Below are 25,128 nucleotides of genomic sequence, written 5' to 3'. Positions count from 1 at the left end.
AACCTAAAAAGCTTTGCTCTCAGGTTGTACGGCCTTTGAATCTAAGCACAGCAACAGTGCAACAGATGTTGGATGTTCCCTGTGGTGTAGCTTCATCCCAGACAATAGATTAAGACTAGCTAAAGTGGATTATTCCAGTGATCCATGCCCCATGTTGCAGCTTTGCTCTTGTCAAATAAAACAGTGTGGAATTTAAGAGGCAGAACAAAAGTCCTCTAGGCCATATAGATGAACCAACGTGTGCATGCATGCTTATCATGTAAATATCTCCGAAGTGTTGGCAAATGAAGTGGTCAAAGCATGTACTGCTGCACATCCTTAGAAGAAGTACAAAGTTTTTATAGTAAATTCTTTGGCACCTGGACTCCGACGAAACTTCATAGTGAAGTAGAGTCCAGCGATGGGGGGAAGCAGGAGATGGGAAGGAGGCCGGTCACACAAATGAAAGTCTGATAAGGCAGCATGACAGAAGACCTCTTAGATTTAAAGCACGTGGAACAGAGGCTGATTGGCTTGTAGAAGGGGGGCAAGGAAATTGATCGGACCAGAGGGATGACGACGACGGCGTTGAGTGGGACGGTGTGGGAAAGTGGAAGTGATGTAAAGAATAGACTAGCAGCCCAAACATCCAAGAACGCAGGCAGATGAGTGAATACGGGCCTTCCTTATTGAACAAAAGCTTCATTATTATAACATTATGAATGTGAGGCCAATTATAGCGCGTGTGTTTGTGTTTTTGTTTTTCCATTTTGTCAGTGATACCAGGTGAGCATTTTTAGTGACCTAACTAAGTGTTTTCTTTGGTATTTATTTAGCCTTTAGCATTGTATGAAACTGGTTGGTTGAGTCGTTAAGTGAAAGTGATCCACCCTTCTGTATTATTTTTAGCACTTTAAAGACTGCAGTACATCTTGGTGAGATGGCTCTATCTTACAGATTAATTTGATGTTGAAATATTCATACATTAAATCACACAGTAGTTCAACAGTTTTCCAGGTCCGTGTGTGTGTGTGTGTGTGTGTGTGTGTGTATGTGTGTGTGTGTGTGTGTGTGTGTGTGTGTGTGTATACATACTTGGTTAATTTGTGTTGTGTGTTTGTTCTGCCTGCTTTCAGAGCACCAGGCTGCCCTCTTGCAGCTGAAGAGAGAGTGCAAGGAAGAGCTGGAAAGGATGCATGTAAGATTTCTTGTGACTACAGTAGATACAAAGGCAAAAAAGGCAGATTAAAAATCAATTTTAGCTGTCAGACCAAAAAAATAAATAAAAATTCAGATACTGAATATATATTTTTTGCCAAGCAAGCTGTAGCCGTACATTTGTACAAGATACAAATGGAGGGAATCTCCAGTTGTGTGCATTTAGGCTCTCATAGCAGTTGACAGTTGTGGCCACGAGATGGCGCTAAACAAACATGAAATTTTCAGGTGGAGTAGCTGTAGCAGCTCAAACCCTGTCAAGTGTTTTTTTTTACTTGTAAAACGGGAACTTTCAAGATGTTCAGTAGACGAGGTTTAAGTGCTGAAACTTCCATCAGGGCTGTCAGACTTCGATGGAGAATTGTATATCCATGAGAAAAAGAGATATAATACATGAAATTTGACATAGAGTGAAAACTAAAAGAGCTTACTATAATGTAGTGTTTTAGGCAAACTTGGAATAGTTATGTACTATTACAACTTCCAATTGTTCAGTCCTTACCACACACACACAAACACACAGCTGGCTCCCTTCAAATCCCCCTTAAAGGTGTTAGTTTATTTTTTTCAAAAACAGTGATTTGGAAGAATTTGAAATGTGTTTCTATCTGCCTGTTTAAACAAATTTGCTCATGAAAAATGAAAGGGGGGGGGGACTATAGTGCTGGCTGTGTTATATAATTTGTGCTACTGATAATAATTTGCTCTATGGGCCACTCCCATGAAAAAGTCTGACCTCAAAATTGGTTTCTCAGCATTTCTGCTGAAAGCCATTAATTTGGTCTTAACCTTTAAAAGCCAGTGCTGACACAGAAACATGCACCACAGTCAACCCACAACAAAGGCTGGGCTAATTCTATTTCTAAGCTGACATGAGTTAATAAACAACATCTGTTTCATTTCTGTTTAAAATCAATACTTTGCTTTGGTTGGTTTTCCTCGTTTGAAATGTCAAATGAAAATTAGACTTGGAGGATTTTACTGTAATAGTCAGATATTAACCTCAGGGAAACATTTAATTGGAATAAAGAGGAAACGAAGCTGAAAAGATATAATATATATTTTTCAATAAAGAATCATGTTCAGGTAATCTGCTTGGAAGAATAATTATGCACTCTAATCCGAGTTCATCTCAGGAAAACCGCTGTGCACCGCTTGATACTGCTGTGCTGTATGATGGGAAATGACTGAAGTTGCTGATACTCTGGATTTGTTCTTTTGGCAATCTGCTCCTTACAGGCTGACTTTGAACTTAAGATCTTCCAGCTGCGAGGTGAGCATGCCGTCTCAATATCACACCTGGAGGGAGTCGTTGCTAAGATGCAAAGAGACAATTCATACAACACAGGACAGGAGCGCAGTGAGGTCCGCGATGTTGCTGTGTCCACTGGTGATGACCCCGTACCCAAGACCTGCCGCACTGTGGGTATCCAGACAGACAGGGAGACCTTCATTAAGAGCCCCGAGGGTGAGGGAGGTGGACTCGCTCAAAGCCCCGGTCAGAACCTACCTAAAAAACTCAACCTGGACTCTCTCGGACTTAATCTTAAAGCCGAAATGGGGCCAGTGCCTTCTGGACCACCACCACCACCACCTCCTCCTCCTCCCCCACCCCCACCAGGTTTCTCAGGGCCACCAATACCCCCTCCTCCTCCTCCACCTCCTCCTCCTTTGCCAGGCAACACCGGAGCCCCACCGCCACCTCCTCCACCACCTCCTCCTCCTCCTGGAGGTGGCCCACCACCCCCACCGCCCCCTCCCGGCCTACCTGGCATTGGCCCACCTCCTCCACCCCCTCCTCCAGGCTTGGGCCCCCCACCTCCTCCACCTATGGGGGGGTTTAGCTTCGGCCAGAAAGTGGAGAAGGCTCCACGGAAACCTGCCGTTGAGCCTGCCTGTCCCATGAAGCCTCTGTATTGGACCAGGATACAGCTGCAGGACAATAAGTACGTATAATACTGCTTACAGTGCTTTTTCCACCACGCCACACTACAGAATTTAATTATATATTCTTCCCTGTAAAATGTCCAACAGTATTAGTCATGGTTAAAAAAAAAAAATCTATAAATCAGCCATTATAATGGAAGTTTCCTTTTTAATACTTAAAAAGCAAAAATCTGATCAGATGATTTTAAGGATACAAATGAGAAAGTCTAAGCAATGCTTTTGGTGTCGTCTTTGTTATTGAACTAAACCTGTAGTTTTTAAGCACAGGTAGACACACAAATATCCAGTAGTCAAAATGTGGCACTGTCACCCCAGTGCAAATGAAGCTGTCAGCATTATTAGCTCTGGGCTAATGGGGTCTTAGTTTAGGCCTGAATACTCCTATTCAAAGAGATTTCAGAGAAATGGTTGTTGCACCACACTCCCTCATCGAAAGGCCCTATTGAGATACTCTGTAATAGTAAGTGGATTATCCAGACCATTTACTGTGGCTGTGGTTGTTGCCTTTGAGTGCCAGCCTTTCAGCTTTATGGCCTTGTATTTCCATGGCTGGATTAGTGGGAGAAGCTGAGATGTGGTTCGTGTTCCCTTGCTGGTTGTGGCCAGTGCTGGAGGACTAAGTGTCTACACTGCAGCAGTTTTGTGTCGGCTATAAATTTAACTATAAAGGGCCAAGTTAAGGGGCATTAAATGGGTCAGATGTTTAACTATAGCTGGATCAGCTGTGTGATCTGTGTTAATGGTGTGAAGGTCTGAGTTATGAGGGTGTGATGTGTAAGGTTTGAAATGGTGCCCAGTGTCTGAATGTAACCTGAGATGCGGAGTACAGTGGGCAGCATGTAAGACAGACTTTCTTCAGAAGCTGCAGTGAGGGGGGGAAAAAAGGAAAGTTTAATGGTGGATCTGGATTCAGTAATCGCCATAGTCCAATCAGAACATTGTCTTGGGTGTAATTTCCTATCCCAAGCTAGTTTCTTGCATCAGAGCCGTCAGATGTTCGTTGGACTTCAGAAAGTAGAGCAAAATCAGAAGATTTTGTTTTTTGTTTGAGGCAATTTCACTATGTCCTCAACAGAAAACCTCTTGGCTGCCCTAGATAAATGCGCTCACCTCTGCAAACGCATGCATGGAGAAACAACTGAACTTACTTGACCCTAATCTAGTCACTGTGGAAACTCAGTTGATTGCTCTGGTATTTAAGCCACGATAAGCCTCCAAGCACTTGTGCGCTAGTGTGTTACATCCAGGCTCTCGTTTTGATTGTAAGTTGGCCTGCCAGTGTCGTAACCTGTAATATCATTTAATGGTGACCCGTGAGAGGAACTGTGATGTGTGAAGAGATAAAGAAAAACTTAGGAACGCTGTCATTCCAGATTCTTTGTTTAGAATACATATATTTTGGGTTAAGCTTGCTGATTGTGGTGTTAATGTCATTTTGATTAACAGACTTGGGGAGAAGAAGTGGAGACAGATGGGTTGAGTTGAACTAAACAGAAAAGTAGATGTGTTTTTAACAAGTGCTCAACCATCCTCTTGACTTAAGACACCTCTTGTTCTCGCTTCTGCCTTTGTTTGTTTCTTTCCATGTTACTCAGCAACTTACAAAACACAGCATTGCTTCCCTTATTTTTGTCCTTGCTGGAAATGGTGGTTTATTCCAGAAACAAGCTGTAATAAACTTTTATTTTTATCGCCCGGGTTATAAACTGTGCTTTTTAAAAGTCAAGATCGCGATCATTGCTGCCAGGTTTTTGTCAAACAGCAAAATGGAAGAATGGAAAAACATCAAATGAGCGTCCAAAAATAGAAATCACTCAGTTTATGCAGCTCAAATAGGCTCGGTGTTGCTCGCCTGCTCTGTGAGCCACTGTGGCTGTGATCATATGTTTTACACCCTGTATCCTCAGGTTTGATGCATCAGTCTGTATATATTAAAATACACGCTCTGTTTTTCTGTTTTTAGTAACAACACTCTGTGGTGCTCGCTGGAGGAGCCAGACATTGTCAACACCAAGGAGTTTGAGGATCTTTTCTGTAAGGCTGCCCTGCAACCGAAGAAGAAGCCCCTGTCGGACAGTTATGAGAAGAAAGCCAAAACTAAGAAGGTAGCATCATTTGGTTCCACTCACTCCTCAGCTTAGGTTGTATTTTCCTGCTGTCACAGTTTCCACTTGACTTTGAGCGCTGTGCTGAAAGCCTAATTCATCACTTAATTCTTTTGCATATGGTTATCTTGCACATACTGCCAGCTGAGGGCATGCTTTTTCTGTATTTAATCTAGCTTTGTTTAAAAGAGGCTTTCTGTCTGCCGCCATCTTCAATCGTAAATCCAAGAAAGAAATAACAAAAGGTGAACCAAGAAAAAAAAATTGATTGCTAGTCTCATCAAATCCTCCTCCAGATTGTTGTCTGTAGTTGCCAGGTCCTTCACTGGGCCAGCACTGGCTATCAAGTTCACTCCCTTATGTGTGTGTGCTGTTTTTCCCCTCTGATCAGGGTCTGCAGTGTAGTGCAAGTAGGGCTTCAGAATTATGCATTTTCCCCTTTTGTGCAAGGTTGATTTTTCTTTAAAGTTTGCACAAATCAAGAAAAATCAAAAAAAGATCTTCTTTCTGCCCGATTGATCCGTCATTCCCTCTACCCACCAAAGACTCCTTGATGCTGTCCTGTTAAATGCTGCAACTCTGCACCTCTCGTGCAGCCAGCGCTGCGTCAGCGTCCTGGCTACCTCGTGGTCCTCACCGAGGCGTCCGAGCAGTTAAAAATCAGCCGCTGCCCCAGACTTTAACCTCTAAATCCATACACATCCTCTATTCTGATCAATTTGTTAAGGCTCCACTCGGCTCCAGAGGGCCAGAATGTGTGTACGTGTGTGCGCGCGTGTGTGCGGGCTTTTTGGTCCTCGATCTCCCGATTCGGTCGGGTCACTCAGACTGTCCAACATTTGATCCATCTCAGACAGCCACATCCAGACACACAGAGACGACTGTCTCCTGTCTGGGCTTACATCAGCCTAAAGAAGGTTCGACCCCAATAATAAAAACATGTTAAAACAAATTCATAACAATCAAAAAAATTCCATGTCCAGTATAACACTTGGTTTTTTTTGTTTTTTTACTGTATTTAAAAGAAGGACCTTTACGCCACACGGACTGGGTTTGTTATCTATGTTTAGACATTTTGTTCTCAGTACTGTGAATTGTTTTTTTTTTTTTGTTTTTTTAATGCAGTTATTTCTGGGGTTAAAGAGGCGAGGGGAATTGTTTCTGACTGCCTTGATGTTTAGCTCACTGGAAAGGTCATCAGAATAATAGAAACTTGTTTATCTAATCATTTCCTATCCCTGGAAGTTTATACTCTGAGTGAATGGAGGAGAAATAGATGGTTTCCAAGAAGTTCAGCTGGTTAACGGCCGGATAAGAAAGGAAAGGGAGGCACACGGTTTGGGGAAGTTGGAGAGAGGGGGGGGGACTGAAGAATAGCTGCTTCTGAGTAGAAGAATGCTCACAGAGATGGACACTATAGGGACGAAGGTGAATAAGGATATGTTAGATGGTGCAAAGCAGACCGCTATATGTCACTTGTTGTTTATCATTTGTGTTGTGGGCCTTTGAGTTGGTTAAGAGCTGCCTGGCAGTACTGAAACAGAGGCGGGCTCACAACCTCCGGGATATTTGGATGACACTGTAACATTAGTCATGTTATATTAAGTGATGCATGTAATTCAGTGGCAAGACTTTTTCGCTGATGAGTTGCAGCTGCTGTTTTAGGATTTTATGATAGGATATCACACTTTATTTAAATTCCTTTGGGCTTAGAATAAGACTTCCACAAATTTCCTTGCGTCATCTTTCCGTGTAAGTTTTGGACCGCAACATCCTAGTCCTTAGTTGCTACCTTATTTTAAGTGACGACTAATATTTTTTTAATTATCAGTTAATCTGTAGCTTAATCCCTTGGGTTTTGAATGTCAGGAATTGGTGAATTAAACTTTGCGAATGGTTAGAGCCTACAGTGGTGTCTTTAAAAGAACAGAACAGAAAAAAGTTATTCAATTCACTGAGAAGCTAATGTCTGTCGAGATGATCCCACACTGCTTCAGTAATGTTGAGGTCCGGGCTCTGAGGCCAATCTGTGACTGCTGGTGTTCCATTGTGTGTTTGTTCTATCCAGGTATGCTTTTACTGCATTGGCAGTGTGTTTGGGATCATCATTACGCTGAAAAATGAAGCTGTTGCCAGTCAATCATTTTCCAGATGGTTTTGCATAGTGGATGATGCTTTTCTTTGTTCATAATTCCATCAATTTTTTTGTCAATATCATCAACACCTCTGGCTGAAATGCAGCTCAATCCATGACAGATCCTCCACTGCGTTTTACAGATGGCTGTAGGCGCTCACTGTCAGACCTCTCTCCATCAGACCTGTTGCAACAGATTTTCAGTCCAGTTCTTGTGTAATGTGGCATACCTCAGCATTTTCGCTCCATTTTTTTTGATGGAATTCTTTTCCTATTTCTTATGGACATGACTGTTCATCTGCTGTAGATCGTTTTTAGGACTGTCATTTCTTCTTTTGTCCTCCACTTGTCCACTTTACAAGGACTGGACTGAAAATGATTAAAAAAAAAACAGCCAAAAAACTTTTGGAGAAGCAAAATCTAAAGAAATAAGGGCACAAGACTTTTTCACAGTACTGTATTTCCCAAAATTGAGCTGTTGGTTAGTCAGCTATTTGTTTAGACGGTTGTTACTTAATGAAATATATAAACTTGGAATTCTGTAGAATACATCAAGAAGCTTCATGCACTATGGAGCAGGGGTCCTTTTTTTATTTTGTTTTCCTTTAAGCTTCTGGCAACGCTGCTCCTGCACCTCCCTCTAAGTTGTAGGAGGTTTTTAAATAAATCTTTTTCTTTAGTTTTCACAAAAACCGATTCTCCCCATGTGGTTCTTTAAACACACTCGGAAGCTTTATAAATGTCTGCCCAGAACAGAGATTTTAACACGACAGTTGAAATTAATGTCCAGTCTGATTCTGCAGAATAAAACAGCGATATAGCTGATAGCTTCTCAGTTTGGTGCGATGTGTTTCTCTGCACAATACCAGCTGACACACATGCAGACTACCTGCCTCCCGTCTGTCAGCACAGTCATTTTCAGTCTAATGCTGCCAGGGACTCTGTGTATGTATCTGTATTAAGGAGACTCTATTTGTGTGTTTCTGTGTATGTTTTTTTGTGTGTGTTTGCTTTCATGAAAATGAACCTGTGTGATGACGGCACGTCCTCAGAAGTCATTATGCACTTGCTCAGAAAGTGTTGCCAGAACATGCTAACACCACAGCCCGGGGGCTCTGGACGGCAAGAGGAGATGAGTGGGTGGGAAAGGAATGTGTGTGTACATTATGCATATGAGCCACTTCCCCATTTTCCAGCAACTCCACACGCCAAAAGTTTTAAACTCGGGGGATACAGGCGATGCCTACATGAGTGAGTTAATCTTTATCATGTGCGCCATAGAAAAATCAAAGCTCTTGTTTACTCTGGAGCTCGTCTCTCTCGGCTTATTAGCATATCAAAGCTGAGGAGATGACATGGAAGAGGGCTCTCCCACCAGAGAAGAGCGGACCGGGCTGGACCGGGGGTCTAATTGCATGCATGTGGCTTCACTCCGCTGGCTGGAGGAGGCAATGAAGTATGGGCACCTATATGTGCGGGGGAGCAGACGATGGGCACGTTGGTGCATTTTTGAGGAGGGAGGGAGAGATGGATGAAGATGAAGGAATAATTCTGGGTGTGTGTGTGTGTGTGCGTGCGCACGTGCAAGTATGCACATTAGTAAACACAAAAACTGCAGTCTCCTCTATGCACATAAATCAGAGCTGTATCAAGTTTATACATGGCAAGTCTCTTTTAACAAACAGCAGCTTTACTGGTTTATGGGAATAAGTTATGAGCAATCATACTACGTTTATTAAAGACATATTTGAAGTCCTGGCTATGACGTCGGAGAGTGGGTGTAAGATTAACATTTCTGGGTGAGACTGGGGTTGTTGAGTATATCGCAATTGGTTATTGATGGGAAGTCTTGAACCAATTGTTATTGTAACATTTGCCTGGGTGATTTCAGACAGATAATCAGAGAGACATCACTACGGAGCAGGCTGCTCGCTCAGACATGGCTGTGTAAACTATCCGTTCGGCTCTGATTCTGCATCACCCAGGCCACATCGCCTAACACCGGCCACCTGCTTCAGCTCAAGGCTCTGACATCCCAGTGTCTCCTTCCATGATTTTGTTTATTTTCTTAGACTGCTCGCTTTTTCTTTCTCTTTCTTTTGACTCATCTCTGTTACTCGAGCATCCACAGCAACGTCAAGTTGGTTCTCTTTTTATCCACCGGAGGGAGCCATTAGCTATTGGTGTCTACCTGTCTCAGCATCAGCATCTCCCGTCTCCCTCCACCTACCCAAGCTGTTTGCGTGTCTGAAGGCAAGCATCCAGCATCACTTGTCTTTTTTCATTAACTTAACTGTTTGGGCTAATTGGCGAGTTCTGCAGCCACGGTGAGCGGGAAAGGTTCCTGCGCTGCTTTTAGTGCGGCCCATCCAGAGTGGTTAATTAGAGGTGTTGGGAAAGCCTGGTACTCAGCCGTCTCGAGTCCCCAGAGTAGGAGATCCGTAGTGATCCAGGTAATAGAGCTGGAAGCAGCATGGCACCCACTAACGCCCTGTAATGCAATACCCACTTCTAAGGCTTCTGCTCTCCAGCTCCCACTGGACAGCCCAGTAGCCGACAACACCATAATACCTAATGAAGAAGCCTGACACATTAACTTTTAGAGCGGGGCTTTACCTTGCCAAAACTTTCTCTGCTTTTACAGCTAATTCAGTCATAAGTAATTGTGACCATGTGTAGGCACAAATAAAAATCCTGTGAATTTATAGTTTGTTATAAAAAGCACTGCTTCTTTTTGCCTTGCTCTTCAAGACTGTCCTTTTATGGTGCCACTTTTGCCTTTGTACTTTCACTGCGACTTGATATTTTTTGATTATATCTCACACATGTTCTCTGGTAAACCGGAGGAGGTGCTTTTCTAACTTTGCTCCCTCATTAATGCAACTGGACAAAGAGGGTCCCAGCTATGTGTGCGCGCTCCACATTTCCCGGTCTTTTGCGTCATGATGATGGGTTATCACAATTAGTGTTGATTAGTTCGGTCATTTGGGTAAATCCCGGTGATTCGCCGACTGCTTGGGCTAACTGGGGCCTTCAGGCACTCTGTCTCACTCATCATCTATCATCTGCTTCCACAGCCTCGGTAGGGACTTGGTGGATTTTACCCACCCTCTCATGCCACCCTCTCAATGAACTTTTTATTCACTGTCTGCTCTTCAGTTTATTTCATGTCAATTTTTGAACAATTAGGGACAATTTATGTGAAGAGTAATTGTCCTATTAAAAATGAGGTGCAATTTTTTCTGAAACCTGCATTTCATATTGCATTTTTTTCCCCCTCCTGACTCCATTAATACTTAATAATGCAAATTATTTTGTGTTTTGTTTTTTTCCTAGATTATCAAACTGCTGGATGGGAAGCGTTCACAGGCGGTTGGCATCCTGATATCAAGCCTGCATCTGGAGATGAAAGACATTCAGCAAGGTGAAAAAAATCTTTTCCAATGTCAGCCTGTTGAACACGTCTGCAAGCTTGCAAATACCATATTATTTTCTTGTCTTTCACAGAAGAAACTCATATTCCGATTCAGCAGTAATAAGCTACATTTACTGTCCTATACGACAATAAAATGAGTATGACTCCTGAGGAGATGCAGATGGAGTTATTTTTAGAGATGAGATAGTGAACTTTGCCGCAGAGGATTATTTCCAATGTCTTGACAGGTACTAATTTGTAACTCTAGACCCTTTTTCTCGATTAATTTGTGCTTCAAGTGGAAAGTGGATGATTTTTCCAGTTACGACTGTGTGGAAAGAAAATGCCTCAATTTGTCAAAATGTGAGATGTCAACAGTGGGATGAAAGCAGCCTTTCACTTTTTCTATCAGGCCTCCTGCACTGGTTAAAATCAGATTGCCATCCCCTTCATTTTAAGAGCTGAATAGATTGATTGCATTCTTGGCTTTTCTGTGGAAAATGCAGGCATATGTGTGAGTCTTAAGTGTCTGCATGGGTGAGTAAACACATAGTATGTGTGTTGGGGACATCATAGGTGGGCCAGGAATTAGTCCTGTCCTGGGACTGTGGCGGAGAATGCCTGCCGCCTGCTTGTCTGAGCATGCGGCCAGCAGATCTGTTTATTGTAGCCAGTGACGGTTTCCACAAGCCTAATGGGACTGACACCCCACTAATGATCTAAGCATGTACAAAACCACGTTCCACAGTTAGCAGACGCTGCGCTACCACATAAAACCAACTCAAACACAAGCCAAAAAGCGCATATACCAGGACAACCATCTTGTTTAGATTTTTTTCCCCCCCTTCAGTCCCCTTCAGTTCAGTTTCTCTTCTGTTCCAGTGTCAGTTTGGTAAAAAGGGCCGCTCACACCCAGCGTGAGGCTGCTTCTTTGTGCTTTAATGGGAGGTGTATGTGAAATGGACAATTTGAATCTGACAATGAAGGACAGCACCTTAATAAGCACTTCTGAAGGTTCTAGTCCCTTGCCTCGCCTGCTTGCCTCCCCTTTGTTGCCAAATTAAAAGGACATGGTACATGTAATGTAATTACAGCTACTAGGGAGGGAGCGAGTGGGAAGCAGGGAAGTAGAGAAGGCAACACTGGTTAAGAGCGAGGGGGTCAACTGCACTGCGTCGAAGTGACTGGGTGACCTCAAGGGCCACCATGGTTCAAGGGCAAAGGGAGGCTCTCCCCCACACACCATCTCACCGCAACACACACACACACATGCGAGTGAAAAGTGGAAGGAGAGGGTGTGAAGCCGTTGGCAGGCACGCTTTGATCTGTCGGTGTGGAGAGATATCCGGCTCCCCTCGGATCAGAGTGCTCCTGTGCACACTGGAGCGGGCCCCCCTTTGGCGGGTGATTGACGGCTGCATGGCTGAGGGACTGAATAATCCACTCTAATAAGATGTAGGAAATGGACCTCCAGCGTTTTCTCTGATCCAGACGTTGGGACCACATTGACAGCTTCTCTGCAGCAGACCAGCTGGGAACCAGAATGCTAATTGTTACCTTGTTAGGTGGAAGTAGTTGTTGGCTAAAATTGTTAACATTGTCTGTGCCAGTTTAATACATGAGGCATTCAACTGACACCAAAAGTGTTTTCACTACAGATTTATTTTTAATGTTTTGATAAACTGAAGGCAAGTGCCAGTTAGTTCCAGTATTTAAGAGAAGGACCTCCCCTCTTCCACTGATGTCTGTGTCGGTGGTTGGAGACTGCACTACAGCCCAGCAGAAAAACCTGTTTACTTGATTTTGGGTTGAACTGTCCCTTTAGAGACTTCATTTACCTCTTGTGGGTCGAATAGTTGTTCATTTTTGTAACTACATCCTTTGAGTTTACCTGATGACCTGTAGTTTACGGTGGCAAATGTTTACAAACTTTAGCTTAAATTCGTGAGATAATTGCTGATATTCATTTGTGACCGCTTGACTCATCGACTCTGCGGCCATAGAAAGCATGACAAAAGACGAGTAGTCACACTGAGTAGCTTATTTCAGAGCAGGTTGTGCACAGCCCTTCTCAAATGACAACAACCATCAGCTGATCCAAAAGCCAGCCACTCCACCCCGTGCCCCCCCCAATTTGTGACGACCCTACCCACTTTCCTCTGGGTCACTAAGCTGTGAACCTATGACACATCTCAGACACATAACAGGCGGGTGTCTCTCTCTTTCTGTGACCGTTCCATTTTTTCTTTCATGTCCACACCATGTTTTCACTTTTTGTCTGCTCCATCACCCTCTGTTTCTGCTTAGTTCACCATCTACTGCCCGCCTCAAACTCATTACTTGGCTGTTGGTGGTTCTAGCTGTGAGCTCTGAGGTTAAGCAGTTTCAGGCTTTGCTTCCTTTGCCATGCCGAGGAGCTTCGTCCCCCAGTTTGCTTGTCCATGACTAGAAGGGAGGAGAGGAGCTTCAGTGTGTGCTCAGCATCTGCGGTCTCAGACTCAGTCTGCTCTGCATATCTCTGCAGCCACAGCCTGGCCACACTCCCAGCTTTACTACCTCAAGCTAATATTGTAAATTAGGTGTAAAATTCAGCTAAATGGCAATTGAATTATGTATTTTAGTTGTTGGTGGAGATGTGGTGTAGCACCCTGGTTTTGGTCAAATATCACTCTTTGTTTCACTGGTTTGGGCAGTATTTTTATATATAATATGAATATAAGCTCTCTTCTATAAAGATGCCACAAATGCAATGTTCCATTATTCAGTCTTTACCTAAACTAAAGGCCTGTTGTGAGTCTGTTCTTTAAGTAGTGGCAGCTCAAATGGCTGGCAACTTGATCCAGGATTTTATCTGACTGCTGACTGCTTCTAACAACTACCTGTACTGTTATCTTTACCAGCTGTTCTTAATGTGGACAATTCTGTGGTGGACTTGGAGACAATTGAGGCTTTATATGAAAATGTAAGTATTGTGCATGTAACATTAAAAAGTAAAGAGAAGGATGAGGCTCAAACGTTGTGACAAGTTTAAAGTAAAGCTTGATAACACCTACATTGGAGGAAATAATTATTTGATGCTCTGCTGAACTCTGAATGAGTTTGCTCACTTCCAAATAAATGAACAGTCTCTAATTTTTTATGGTGGTTTCATTTTAATGGAGAGAGACAGAATATCAAGCAAGAATCCAGAAAACACACATTAGATAAAAACTATAAATTGATTTGAATGTCATTGAGTGAAGTAAGTATTCAGCAGGGAATCAAATAATTATTTCCTTCACTGTACATGTTGTTAAACAAATAAGGTATACATATGTATTTTAAACTCTTAACTAAAGGTTAAAGTACTCATATTTCACCAAAATATTTCCGGTATTGACGCATGTCTTGGTAATGACCTTTGCATTGTCTCTCTCTTGATAGAGGGCCACCAGTGATGAGATGGAAAAGATAACGAGGCATTATGAGACTTCCAAAGAAGATGAAGTCAAACTGCTGGACAAACCTGAACAGTAAGATTTAGGGGGTTTTTTTTACACATTGGAGCATCATTTGTGTTTCTACACAAAGTCTGTATTTTTATATAGTCTTCTATAACTTTGTGTACGTGCTAAAATCAGCATTAATAGACACCGCTTCAGTAGTTTTTGTCAGGGTTAAGCGGTCCTGGCCAGTTAACGAGGCCTGGACCCAGCGGTGCCATTATGCCTGGCCTTCCTATTTCCATGTTTGACCAGAGCTGTCACTATAGCCTCCTGAGTCATCCCTACTCAGTGTCTGCCTCCATCAGCAGGGTCTAATCACACAGGATGTTACCAATCCGCTCCCCTCCGACACGGCACTGTTTACATAAGTCGTCCCGCATCAGGCCAGAGCTACCTTTGATCAGTCTCCGTGCACCGCTCGCTGCTTTCCTCCACCCGACCCCGTAGACCTTTCAAACCCAGCCGAGCAGCGCCGCTCATGACTAGCAGCTGCCTGCCTGCCTGTGAACACCAACACTGACTCAGTCAGCCTGCCGGGGGAACCTCGTTCTGCCAAGGACCCAAAATAGTTCTTCCTGTTAGACATTTTGTTTAATTCTGTCATAACACATCACACCCCATTCTCTCCCACCCCCTTCTCATCCTCTCTGTCTGCCCCTCCTCCCCTTTTGTTTTCCAGGTTTCTCTATGAACTCTCTCAAATTCCTGACTTTGCGAGCCGAGCCCGCTGTATCATCTTCCAGTCAGTGTTCCTCGACACCGTCTCGTCTATACGTCGCAAGGTGGAGATAATCTCCAATGTCAGCAAAGTAAGAACATCACATTAACAAACTCGGCTTTAAAAATGTCAGCCTACAAGAACTAACCCCAAACCAACTCTGTGTGTGTGGGTATCAATGTCAGGAATTGCTCGAGTGCAACAGTTTGCGGGATATAATAGGTCTCGTTCTGGCCTTTGGGAACTATATGAATGGAGGGAACAGGACGAGAGGTCAGGCTGATGGCTTCGGACTGGAGATCCTTCCCAAGCTAAAGGACGTCAAGAGCAGGGTAATGCAACAATTAAAGGCTCAAAATCTTACCAAAGTAGCATAATCTCCTGGTGAGTATTGGTTAATTGAGCTGATACAAGCACTTTTATCTTGATTGTCTTTTATTTTTCCTTCAGGACAATCACATCAACTTAGTGGATTACGTGGTTTTATACTACCTGCGTAATTTTGACATGGTGAGTCAATCAAATTGAACAAAAAAAATAAAGTTTTTAAATTACTTTTGATTAACATTGGAGTAATTTTGTATTTGTTTCACTTTTCCAGCATGCTGGTACAGAAAAGAGTGTATTCCCTCTGCCAGAGCCTCAGGAGTTCTTCCAGGCTTCTCAGGTTAAGTTTGATGACCTCACCAAAGACCTCAGAAAACTCAAGAAAGATCTGACTGGTACGACGTGTATAAGTACACTCATTTTTACTGCATTGAATTTATTGCTCAGGTTATCTTTGTTGCATAGTAAATCAGTCAGTGTAATTGTATACATTACCATCTTTCACCAGAGCAGTTTAAATGCAAATGTACATCCCTTGGACGCTTCCCTCCCTCTGCAGGGAGGTTTCTGGGTTTATTCGGGACCTTGGATGGCCTGAGGGAGCTTTTCCCAATTTCCAGACATTGTATCTTAACAACCATGTCATCATAACACGACAGGCTTTCCTGTTACAGGACTAGTGGTGGGGCATTCGGAAGCATCTTTATATCTTTGTCTCCACAGCATTTAAAGCTAGAGTAAAATCAAAAAAAAAACTAATTCCAGGTCACTGAGGATACACCAGAGGGACAATAGGGGGATTAAAAATTAAATGCACTTCTGATGTTCTGTGCTGGTAGTGTCCTGGGCGCCGAGCCACTCAGTAACCCAGCCAACCAGCCAGTTAGTCTTGGCCAGGGCCATGCGGAGGTTAAAGGCGATGCCCCCCAGTGCCCCTGGTGTCTGTCGTTATTTAAATCAACCAATAATACGGCATATGAAAGCAATTAGATATGCTCCACAGCTCTCCCCTACGTCTTTCAGATTGCTGTTAAAGCCCTCTCCTCTCTGACCTGAGGGAAAAATACAAAGAGTCTACTAAAGTACCCAGACCCACCTCAAGCTGTCACTCATTTATTAGGAAAAATGGAAGACCTGAAGACAATAAATGCAACACAAGGGCCCTCGTATTTGATCTCTACTGCAACACAGTCTGGCACAATAGTCCTTAGGGGTATTTGCATCACAGGGCAGGCATTGGATTTTGGATGTTTGCTGAGCTCCACCTATGACTCCCACCATTTTTATCCTCTCCAGCCGCCAGGAATAAATATTTATGCCAGGCTATTATAAACCAGCCTAAAGAAAGCAACTGGTCTTAATTATAAAGCTAACACAGATCACTTCCCTCCACATTGGGAACACTGTCTGACACTGAGAAACTAACACTGGATTTACTTTGATTTACTCGCGCTGTTTGACTTTGGAAAGCAAGGCCGCCTGCCCCTCACCTGATCCTGAGGTGGTGACTGCAGTGGTCGGCAGTGTTTTGCCCTCCAGCCTTAGGTCAAAGGTGAGGAGACGTGATGCTAAGAGTGAGAGCTTCATCCCTGCTGAGCTTAATCCCGCTCCTCCATATCAGTTCTGATGGAGTTTCTGTGTGTCACAGACACATTTACGATACTGTATTTAAGTCTGTGTTTCTGGGCTTTGCTAGTCATCAGTGATGCTCCGGAGAGGGCTGCCGTCCACTTGGCTGCCCTCTTCTTCACTGGCTTGTGCAGAAACATGATCCTCTTTTGATGGGGCTTCCTGTTTGGGAAGAGGGTGATGACCTCTTTCTGTGCTGCTCTCAGAGGGAGAGGGATGAGTGAGAGGCCATGAGGAGCTAAACCTACTGTAGGAGAAAGGTCTTTTATTTTGTTCATGCCACGGTTAATTTGTACATTAATCTCTGGACTAAAGATTAGGTTTATCATTAAAACTGTGTATGCTTGAAGTTCCTAAATCTTCTTGAAATTCCTTTTGACTTCTAGACCAGCAACTACCTACTAAAAGATCTCTTTAACGGCCACATAACTGAACCAGACAGATGGGAAGGGATGCAACCAAATGAAATAGGATCAAATAAAAAGAAACAGTCAGAGCTCATTTGCTGCTCAGGGGAGTTTAGTGTTTCACAGAAGTCCTGGCCTAGGTTAGGCATTCATCACTGTGGCAAATCAGACAGTGTCCTGATTTTAAATGGCCTTTAATGTCAGGTTCAGGCTGGGCCTTTAGCCTGAGGTCTGTTTTACGACAGAGCCTCGACTCGGAGCAGCATGAGTAAATTCAGCATGCAGAGGTAATGTAACCTCTCTATTGACCAAACAAGGCAAAAAATCTTGCTACATTTGGATGTTTTTTCATGTTTGTTAATTTGTTGCAAATAATCGTGCAAGATCCTGGCTTCTTAAATTTGAAGAAAGCTGTCAGTACACCACAGAATGCGTTTATCCAGGTCCATATCACATGCCCAGATTAATGGATGCATTTTAAATATCAAAATCTGTTTGCATGCTGCCCCTCTTTAAAAAAAAAAAAAAACTGGACTGACAGATACAGACAAAAGCAGCACACTCTAATGAGAAAGCACCTTTTTAAAATGCATTTTGAATCCATATTTCAATGCTGCTGCTCATATTCTAAGTCCTGCCTGAAGCCTCTACCTGTCAGTGCTGTGTTTTCCTGCAAAAAATGGAGAAGAGTTGTAGTTAGGTGGATATGAGTTGATTTATAAGGAATGGAAAGGAGAGAGAACGCCTTACCTTTTCCCTCCGGCAGTCTCCTGGCTGGCCTTGCCAAGAGGTGATAGTATTTTTCATCCCATAGAAAGGAGAGCTGGATACTGACAGACCACTGGAACTAAAGATAATTGGAGATCAGTGAGAGAATTCACTTTCCAGGTATAAATAAGTAGAATGTGCCAGGGCTGGAGCATTGTACTGGTTTAACCTCTGGAAGGGGGGGAAAAAAGCAACAAAGCTTATGAAGTTTACTGTTACATTTTGCATATATCTGAAATAAAATATATAAAATATTTATTACATTAGTTAAAATTTTCTTTTGCTGAGGAGGGATCCAATCTTTCAGTGTTAGAAGAAGAATCTCCTGTTTTCTGTGTGTCTCCTTCTCTGTTGTTTGTTTTTGTTTTGTTTGTTTTTTTTGTTTTTTTGCTTTATCATGAACCAGAGCATCATGGCTACATTTCTGAGACAGAGCCATTCATCAAGCAGCCATGGCTGAGATCTTGCGGTGTTCCGCAGAGTCTCCATCCACTGTTAAGCATTGTCTTTAAATTGACTTTCCATAGTTGTGAATTGTCTTGGCTCGCTGGGATTTCCTGGTAGCTTCAGCGGGGGCTCTTGCTTACAGCAGTAAAATCATAAGTACATGTTAACATCAAAGTCGCCCGTTTTGCAAACCACACGGGGTAAAAGCTGGAGCAAAAGTCTGTCTTTCTTGTTTGTTTTTCTTCCCGCTTGCTCCCTCGCCGCCATCACCACCCCCTCTTTACCCGGAGCTGTTGGCCTGTTACCTCATATTATGCAACAAGAAGTCTCACATTTACATATAATGGATTCACCGGTGTCTGTTCAGATATGTAAATGCATGTTTTCTAAGTGCTGCTTGAGTGCTTCTGGGAGTCAGCTGTGTTAACTCTGCTTATCCTCCCTGTTACTGTACCTATGGCTGTTCTTGGATCTGTTTATACGTATCGCTAAAATTTTACTTTGGAAAACTGATAATGTTTTGCCAGTTAAACATTGTGCACAAAACTGGTCTCTAATCAGTGATGTGAATAATGTCTTGATAGCAGCTACACTAGCAGCCCGGTCCCAGTGCTGCTGTGTAAATCTGTAGTAACAGCGACGGGGATTTAAAGGGCAGAGGTGTGGTCGTCTGGACAGGCAAAGTGTAAAAATCGTCTTTGTATTTTCTGCTATGTCCATTGAATGTTGACTTCATAAATTGTGTGTGTATACATTATAGATGATGCGGTACCTCTGGTGGTAATTTGAATGATAATTTCATTAGTTTAATCGGCCTCTTATTTAAGTCAGTTTTCTGATATTACATAAAAATTGTAATTGCATTTTTTTATATAGTATTTTTAGCTACACTTATGTCTTTATATTTCAATCTTTTAATGCATTGTAAATGTCTGAGTTTTTTTTTTTTTATTATAATTTCTAACTGAAGATTTAAAAAATGCATTTGTAATGCATCAAGACTATTAATTCACATGGGGTTACAGCTGAATAAATACTGACAATTTACAATAATAAGCAATCAAAGGTACATTAAGACATGAAAACCCATTAGAGCTCAATTTATTTATTTTTTGTAAAGGCCCAATTTTTGTATTTGTTTGCGATTAACACACTTAAATTCACTGCCCCATTAACACACACTTTGACTTTATTTTTCACCAAGGAAAAAAACTTTGAATATCTGCAAAGGCCCTTAACATCTGAGGTCTCCTGTCTGGCCTGATGGCGTCAGTCATTTACGTGCAGGAGAGTCCTCCTTCCGATCGCACTTTTCCAAAAACCGTATTATCACTCCAAGACAATGTCTCAAACTCGAGCCCTGAGCTTTTATTCTTTACAGCTGTTGTGTTTTTTGTGGGCTTCCTCTTTGCAGCCTTTGCTGTCTGGACCACATTTGGAAGCGAGCCGCCTCTTAAATTGTAGACTTGCTGTTTTGAACACTTTTTTTAATGGGTCCTTTAGAGTTGGGGGATTTTTTGTTAAGGAAACGTGGTTTGTCCAAACAGGATATTTTGGTTGTCGTGTTTGTATGGTTGCTGAATTCTCTCTCTTATTTTAATAACTGCTGGCTCCCACTTTCCTTGAATTTAAATAGCGCCCTGGATTCCAGACTGTGTGGCTGTTGCATAGTTGCTTCTCACTTTTAATGCTGGGATGTTGTGTTTCCTGTCTCATTTAATAAGACATCCAGTAAATAAAAGAAGTAATAGACTGAAGTACAGGTGCAGCAGCTCCGCATGCAAACATGTGAGAGCCAAACCACGATCTTAAAGCGGCGACGTAGTGAAGTGAGACTGCGGCCAGACCTGTTAATGCTCTTGTTCTGTTGCAGAACTATTTAGCTATGCTGTCATAAGCAAGTTTAGGTATTTATTGCTGCCATTAATGACTTACAGGTTGAAGGATTGTGCAAAGCTCTTTTGCCAGGCGTCTGTGTGTATAGTTACAGTCGAGAGGAAATGGGGAAAGGTTCGGCTGGAACGCGCTCACTCGCGGCTGTTTCCTCTGAACCCGTGTGAGTTGGATCATTTGGCACGACAGGGAAAAAACATCCACAAACGGCAAACACATCTGCTGCTCTCACATATACGGGCAGCACTGAAGGTAGAATACAATGCAGTGTAGTGGAACGCAAATGAAAGGGTCACTGTTGTACAGACTGGTTTTAAAATGTTAAATTAAACCTCAATAATATGCAAATCAACATAAAACTGATATTAAATTAGGGGGAATGCTCCCCACCAGAAGTATGAGCTTAAATGAGAGGACAACTTTTATAACTATATAACTAACAGACAAATTACACTGCAGGACTTTTTTGTTTTTTTTTCTTTAAGTGATCTTTTTGTTTGTTTTACTGCAGTTTTTGTACGTAATCAGCTGGTTTCATGGTGATATCTGTTTATTTTTATTTCTGTAAAAAAAAAAAAAAAAAAAATTGTTTAATGCACAGACTTACAATAAATTGCAGTTTTCTCAGAATGTTTTTCTTTACGCGCTGAGCCTTACTTTATTTACACATGAAACTTTCCTTTGTTGTTTGTTCATATATTAAACCTCACTAATAAAATATTTAATTCCAAGCAAATATAATAAAATACAGACAATTGCAAGTTCAGCCCTAAATAACAGGCACTTTTACACTTTTGCTTAAAAAAATATTATAAAAGGTTCTTCTCACTTTAAGCCCTTCTTTCCTTCTGTTTCAGCTGTTTTGTTTAATTAATCCTTTTTCCTCATCCCCTTATTTATTTATTCATTTTTTTTGTTCTTTCTGTTTACTAGCATGCGAGAAGGATGTGCAGAAGGTCTGCGCTAACTCATCAGACGAACACCTGCAGCCTTTCAAGGAGAAGATGGAGGGATTCGTCTGTGCTGGTGGGTGAAGCCGACGTTTTCCTGTTTATCTGTAGCAAAGTGAGAAATGGGGATTTTTTTTTTTCTTCTACTTCTTTGTGTCATGATATTGTAAATATCCTTTTAATCTGTGGAACTGATGGCGAGTGGGAGAACCGTTCTCTCTGAGAATCACTTCATTTCAGGCAGCTTCTTTTACCTATGCAAATCCTCAGGGGAACACAAAAGTTAAAAATATGCAAAATCATGATAACACGAAATATTTGCCAAAAAATAAAACAAGAAAAAGATTACTATTTGCCTATAGATCCCTATAGATGCCAGTATATGTAATCCTTGGCTCCCCTTTACAAATTTTCCTCACTAACCATTTTCTCCTGCTGAGAAAATGACGGTGGTGTCAGTCAGGATGAGGAATAAGTTGCTTAATCTTCTTTCACTCCCTTCAAATGACACTCTAAAGTCCTTTCCGTCAGATAGCTGTAATGGATGTTTGCCCTTGCTCGTGCTCGAACGTTGGCCTGACTCATGTGAAGCTGTTTAAAAATAAAAATTTCAGTGTCTTTTAAAGATGAAACATTTATTTGGACAGAAGATTTACAACCAACGAGATGGCCATGAAACTGAGCTTGGAGAGACAGAAAGGCCCCTCTTTTCACCCCGACACACAGCATGGGTCCTTTTTAAAGGAGGGAGCTGTAATTATGTTTTTTGCTATGTCAGACAGTCAGCTAGTTGGTGGAGAATCCGTCTCCTGGTGCATGTGGGTGTTTTTGTTCTTGCTGAGAAGGGGCGTCTCAGTGCCCTGTAAGACAGCATGAGGACAGGAGTCTACAGGCCCGTAGAAGAGATCACGTTGCGTTTAACATGGGTCCTATGTACTCTTGGCTTCCATAAAGCTGGCAGGGCATCTTTGGCTGCGGCCTAATAAACCCATACTCGCTTCACTGGATCATTCTTCGGGACCACCGTGACAGGAGGAGAGCTTCCCCTACAAACTCGGATCATCTCGTCGTCCGTCTCTTTTCTCACCCCGACGTTGGGGAAGTTCCCCAGTCCTCTGTGACAGTTGCCTTTTCTCAAATCCACAAATGACACTTTAGGGAGGATGAGAATTCCTGGAAATACAGGGAATCCCACTACATCTGATTCAAAGCACCTTCATTAACTGAAGCGAGTGGGTAAATTCAAATACAAGTACAATGGTATCTTTAATATTGTGATGTCTGTGTAGACACTCTCATGAGCTGTGACTGCCCATTGAGACCCACCTTAGGTGCTTAGTGCCTGGATAAATGGAGAGTGTGGTACTAGAAAATGGTCAGTGAGCCAGTTGAAACCTCTCGATACCCAAACACGGATATTTAAAGATAATTACCTGACTTCCATTAACATACATTTACCTAAATCATTTGCCGGGAGCCTTTCTTTGTTGTGCAACTCCCTTCATTATAGAGGGAAGTGAGCACAAAAGCATGATGCAGTATGTGCAGAAGCTCCGAGCAGGGCCTGCAGGTGAAGCCAAACGCCCTGCTCTGTGTGATCTCTCCCAGATCTAAACTCGTTGATCCATTCTCTTCTAATACTGCTCCTGTTTTTTGCTCTGTCATTGTTTTTGCCTTTTTTCCAAGCTTAGTGCTACAGTATATACCCTCTGGAATTTCTCTTACATATGTACAACCCTAAATTTTTTGTTTATTTGATCTTGTTTACAGATTTTTCTGGTATACGTCTTTGTTTCCTTGGTGGTGTTTCTTAAATTTAACAAAAATCCTCCCAGATCACACTTCTTCTTTTTAACACATCTCATCAACCACTGTTTTGTTTGCCTTTTTATTGGAAGCTCTTTGAAACCTCTGGGGATACAGACACTGGCATATTTTTCATGTTGAATATACACCATGACTAATTGAAAACAAATTCCTGCTTTTTATCTCAGCTTGCGTAAATCTCATTTCACCGGCTCTCCTTGGAAAAATGCATGTGCATCATCACCTCCTTGAGCTTCCTTTGTTGTCAGTGAGTCAGTAACCAAACCTCCACTTGTTCAGTACTGACTGTGAATTACGTCGCTGAAATAAAATTTGCCCATAACTGTCCAAGGAACCCGTTTTTAAATCAAGTCTTTGAGCTGTTCAGCTCAGGCTCTGTTCAGCCCGAGTTGCTGGTAGTTGGTGGGGGATGAAAAAGTGTGTTTTAATCTTCGGCATCCCTCTCACACTGCTCTACATCTCTTTGTCATCTGGCTACTCTGTAAAGTGGCAGTTTGGAAAAGTGTGTCAGAGTTTTAAAGCCTCACTTTATTGTCCTTCTCAGCATGCGTGTCTCATAACTTTCTAGTTAGCGACTAGTGGTTTCATGTTTGCACAGGGAGCGGAGGAAGAGAAACTTCACACATCCTCTCCCTCTCTGGGCCAATCTCTCTCTCGCGCTCCGTAAACCCTCCCTCCCCGGCTCCTATGCCACCTCTGCAAAGTCGCACCGGAGGGGTACCTCAGGCGCCAGCCTGACCCCCACTGAGACTAACGCCATTGGTCACGGCCCCTCTCCTCTTCCCCCTCCTCCCTTTATCCCAGACATTGCCACCCCCCTTCATTAGGTTTACCTTAACCCTCTTGCCCACATACATGTTTAAAAAGAAAAAAGAGAGAGAGAGATGAAAAGTAAACCGGGTGGTTGGTCGAAGGCTTTAGTTCACCTTCTCCCAGAAGACCCCCAAACCTGCCTTTGAACAATTTTTTGGAGACTTCCCCCTCTTAAATCTTCAAGTAGGAAAGGTCCCCCATCATTGTAAAAAGGATGAATCTGGAAAAATGCTATAAATCTGAGATCACAGGCACTCTCTGGCCCTAGATAAATTCTTGCACCTCGGCCTGGCCCGCCGCACACATCTGCCTTGCATTTAGACACTTTTACATGGCAGGAGTCCACAGGACCCTCCAGTTCCCAAGCTTCTCTGCTCAGCCCTCCACCCCAGCTTCAGCACTGCATCGAAAGCACGCACACACACACACACACACACACACACACACACACACACACACACACACACACACACAAAGAGACCACCACCTCTAAGCTGGGGCTTCACACACTCACACTCCCAACACACAGAAGTATGTCAAACTTTACAATGTGCTTAACAGACACTTGGATAACATGCTCACTGTGTCAATGACATCTCAACCCACAGCCCTTCTTCTTCTCCCCTCAGCTTCAAGGATGATTAATGAACACAGCGCCCTCCTCTGGAGTCAGCTTTCAATGAAACATTTGGTTATCCGTGTCTACACAAGCCTCATAATCTGCCCCACGACCTGTCTAAATGTTTTCTTTCGGTTTTTGCAGCTCAGAAGGAGCATTCTGCTGAAGAGGACCAGCTTAATGCAGCACAGAAGAGGTAGGAAACGCACTGGAACGACCACAAGCTAATAAATGATGAAGAAAACATTGCACTTGCATAGAAAATGTTCATATTTTCCTGTCAACACGGGAATTCTGCCAAGTGTTATTGATTGCAGATGTCACACAGCAGTGTTGAGTAATTTAGCAAACTTCAATACAAGAAGATAAAGTTTCTGGTGTCTGATAAACCTGATGTTTTCTGTGTGTATAGTTGCGTACACATATTAACAACAGCTGATAAGGATT

At 42.6% G+C, this 25,128-nt stretch overlaps 1 protein-coding gene across 2 annotated transcripts in view; it reads left to right on the top strand.

Annotated features, from left to right (window-relative positions):
- LOC115772243 (formin) overlaps positions 1-25,128 on the top strand; it is a 48,768-nt gene that overhangs the window by 14,243 nt on the left and 9,397 nt on the right. For both annotated transcript variants that reach the window (XM_030718320.1, XM_030718319.1), the window contains 12 exons: positions 1,116-1,177; positions 2,437-3,143; positions 5,108-5,249; positions 10,720-10,807; positions 13,699-13,760; positions 14,222-14,310; positions 14,963-15,092; positions 15,187-15,333; positions 15,452-15,511; positions 15,603-15,723; positions 21,406-21,498; positions 24,826-24,877. In XM_030718320.1, the coding sequence (XP_030574180.1) occupies positions 1,116-1,177; positions 2,437-3,143; positions 5,108-5,249; positions 10,720-10,807; positions 13,699-13,760; positions 14,222-14,310; positions 14,963-15,092; positions 15,187-15,333; positions 15,452-15,511; positions 15,603-15,723; positions 21,406-21,498; positions 24,826-24,877 (1,753 nt within the window). The remainder of the gene's footprint in view (positions 1-1,115; positions 1,178-2,436; positions 3,144-5,107; positions 5,250-10,719; positions 10,808-13,698; positions 13,761-14,221; positions 14,311-14,962; positions 15,093-15,186; positions 15,334-15,451; positions 15,512-15,602; positions 15,724-21,405; positions 21,499-24,825; positions 24,878-25,128) is intronic.

This window comes from Archocentrus centrarchus, chromosome 22 (assembly GCF_007364275.1).
Source record: "Archocentrus centrarchus isolate MPI-CPG fArcCen1 chromosome 22, fArcCen1, whole genome shotgun sequence".
In the NCBI taxonomy this organism is placed as follows: domain Eukaryota; kingdom Metazoa; phylum Chordata; class Actinopteri; order Cichliformes; family Cichlidae; genus Archocentrus; species Archocentrus centrarchus.
This window is presented reverse-complemented; position numbering and strand designations above follow the sequence as displayed.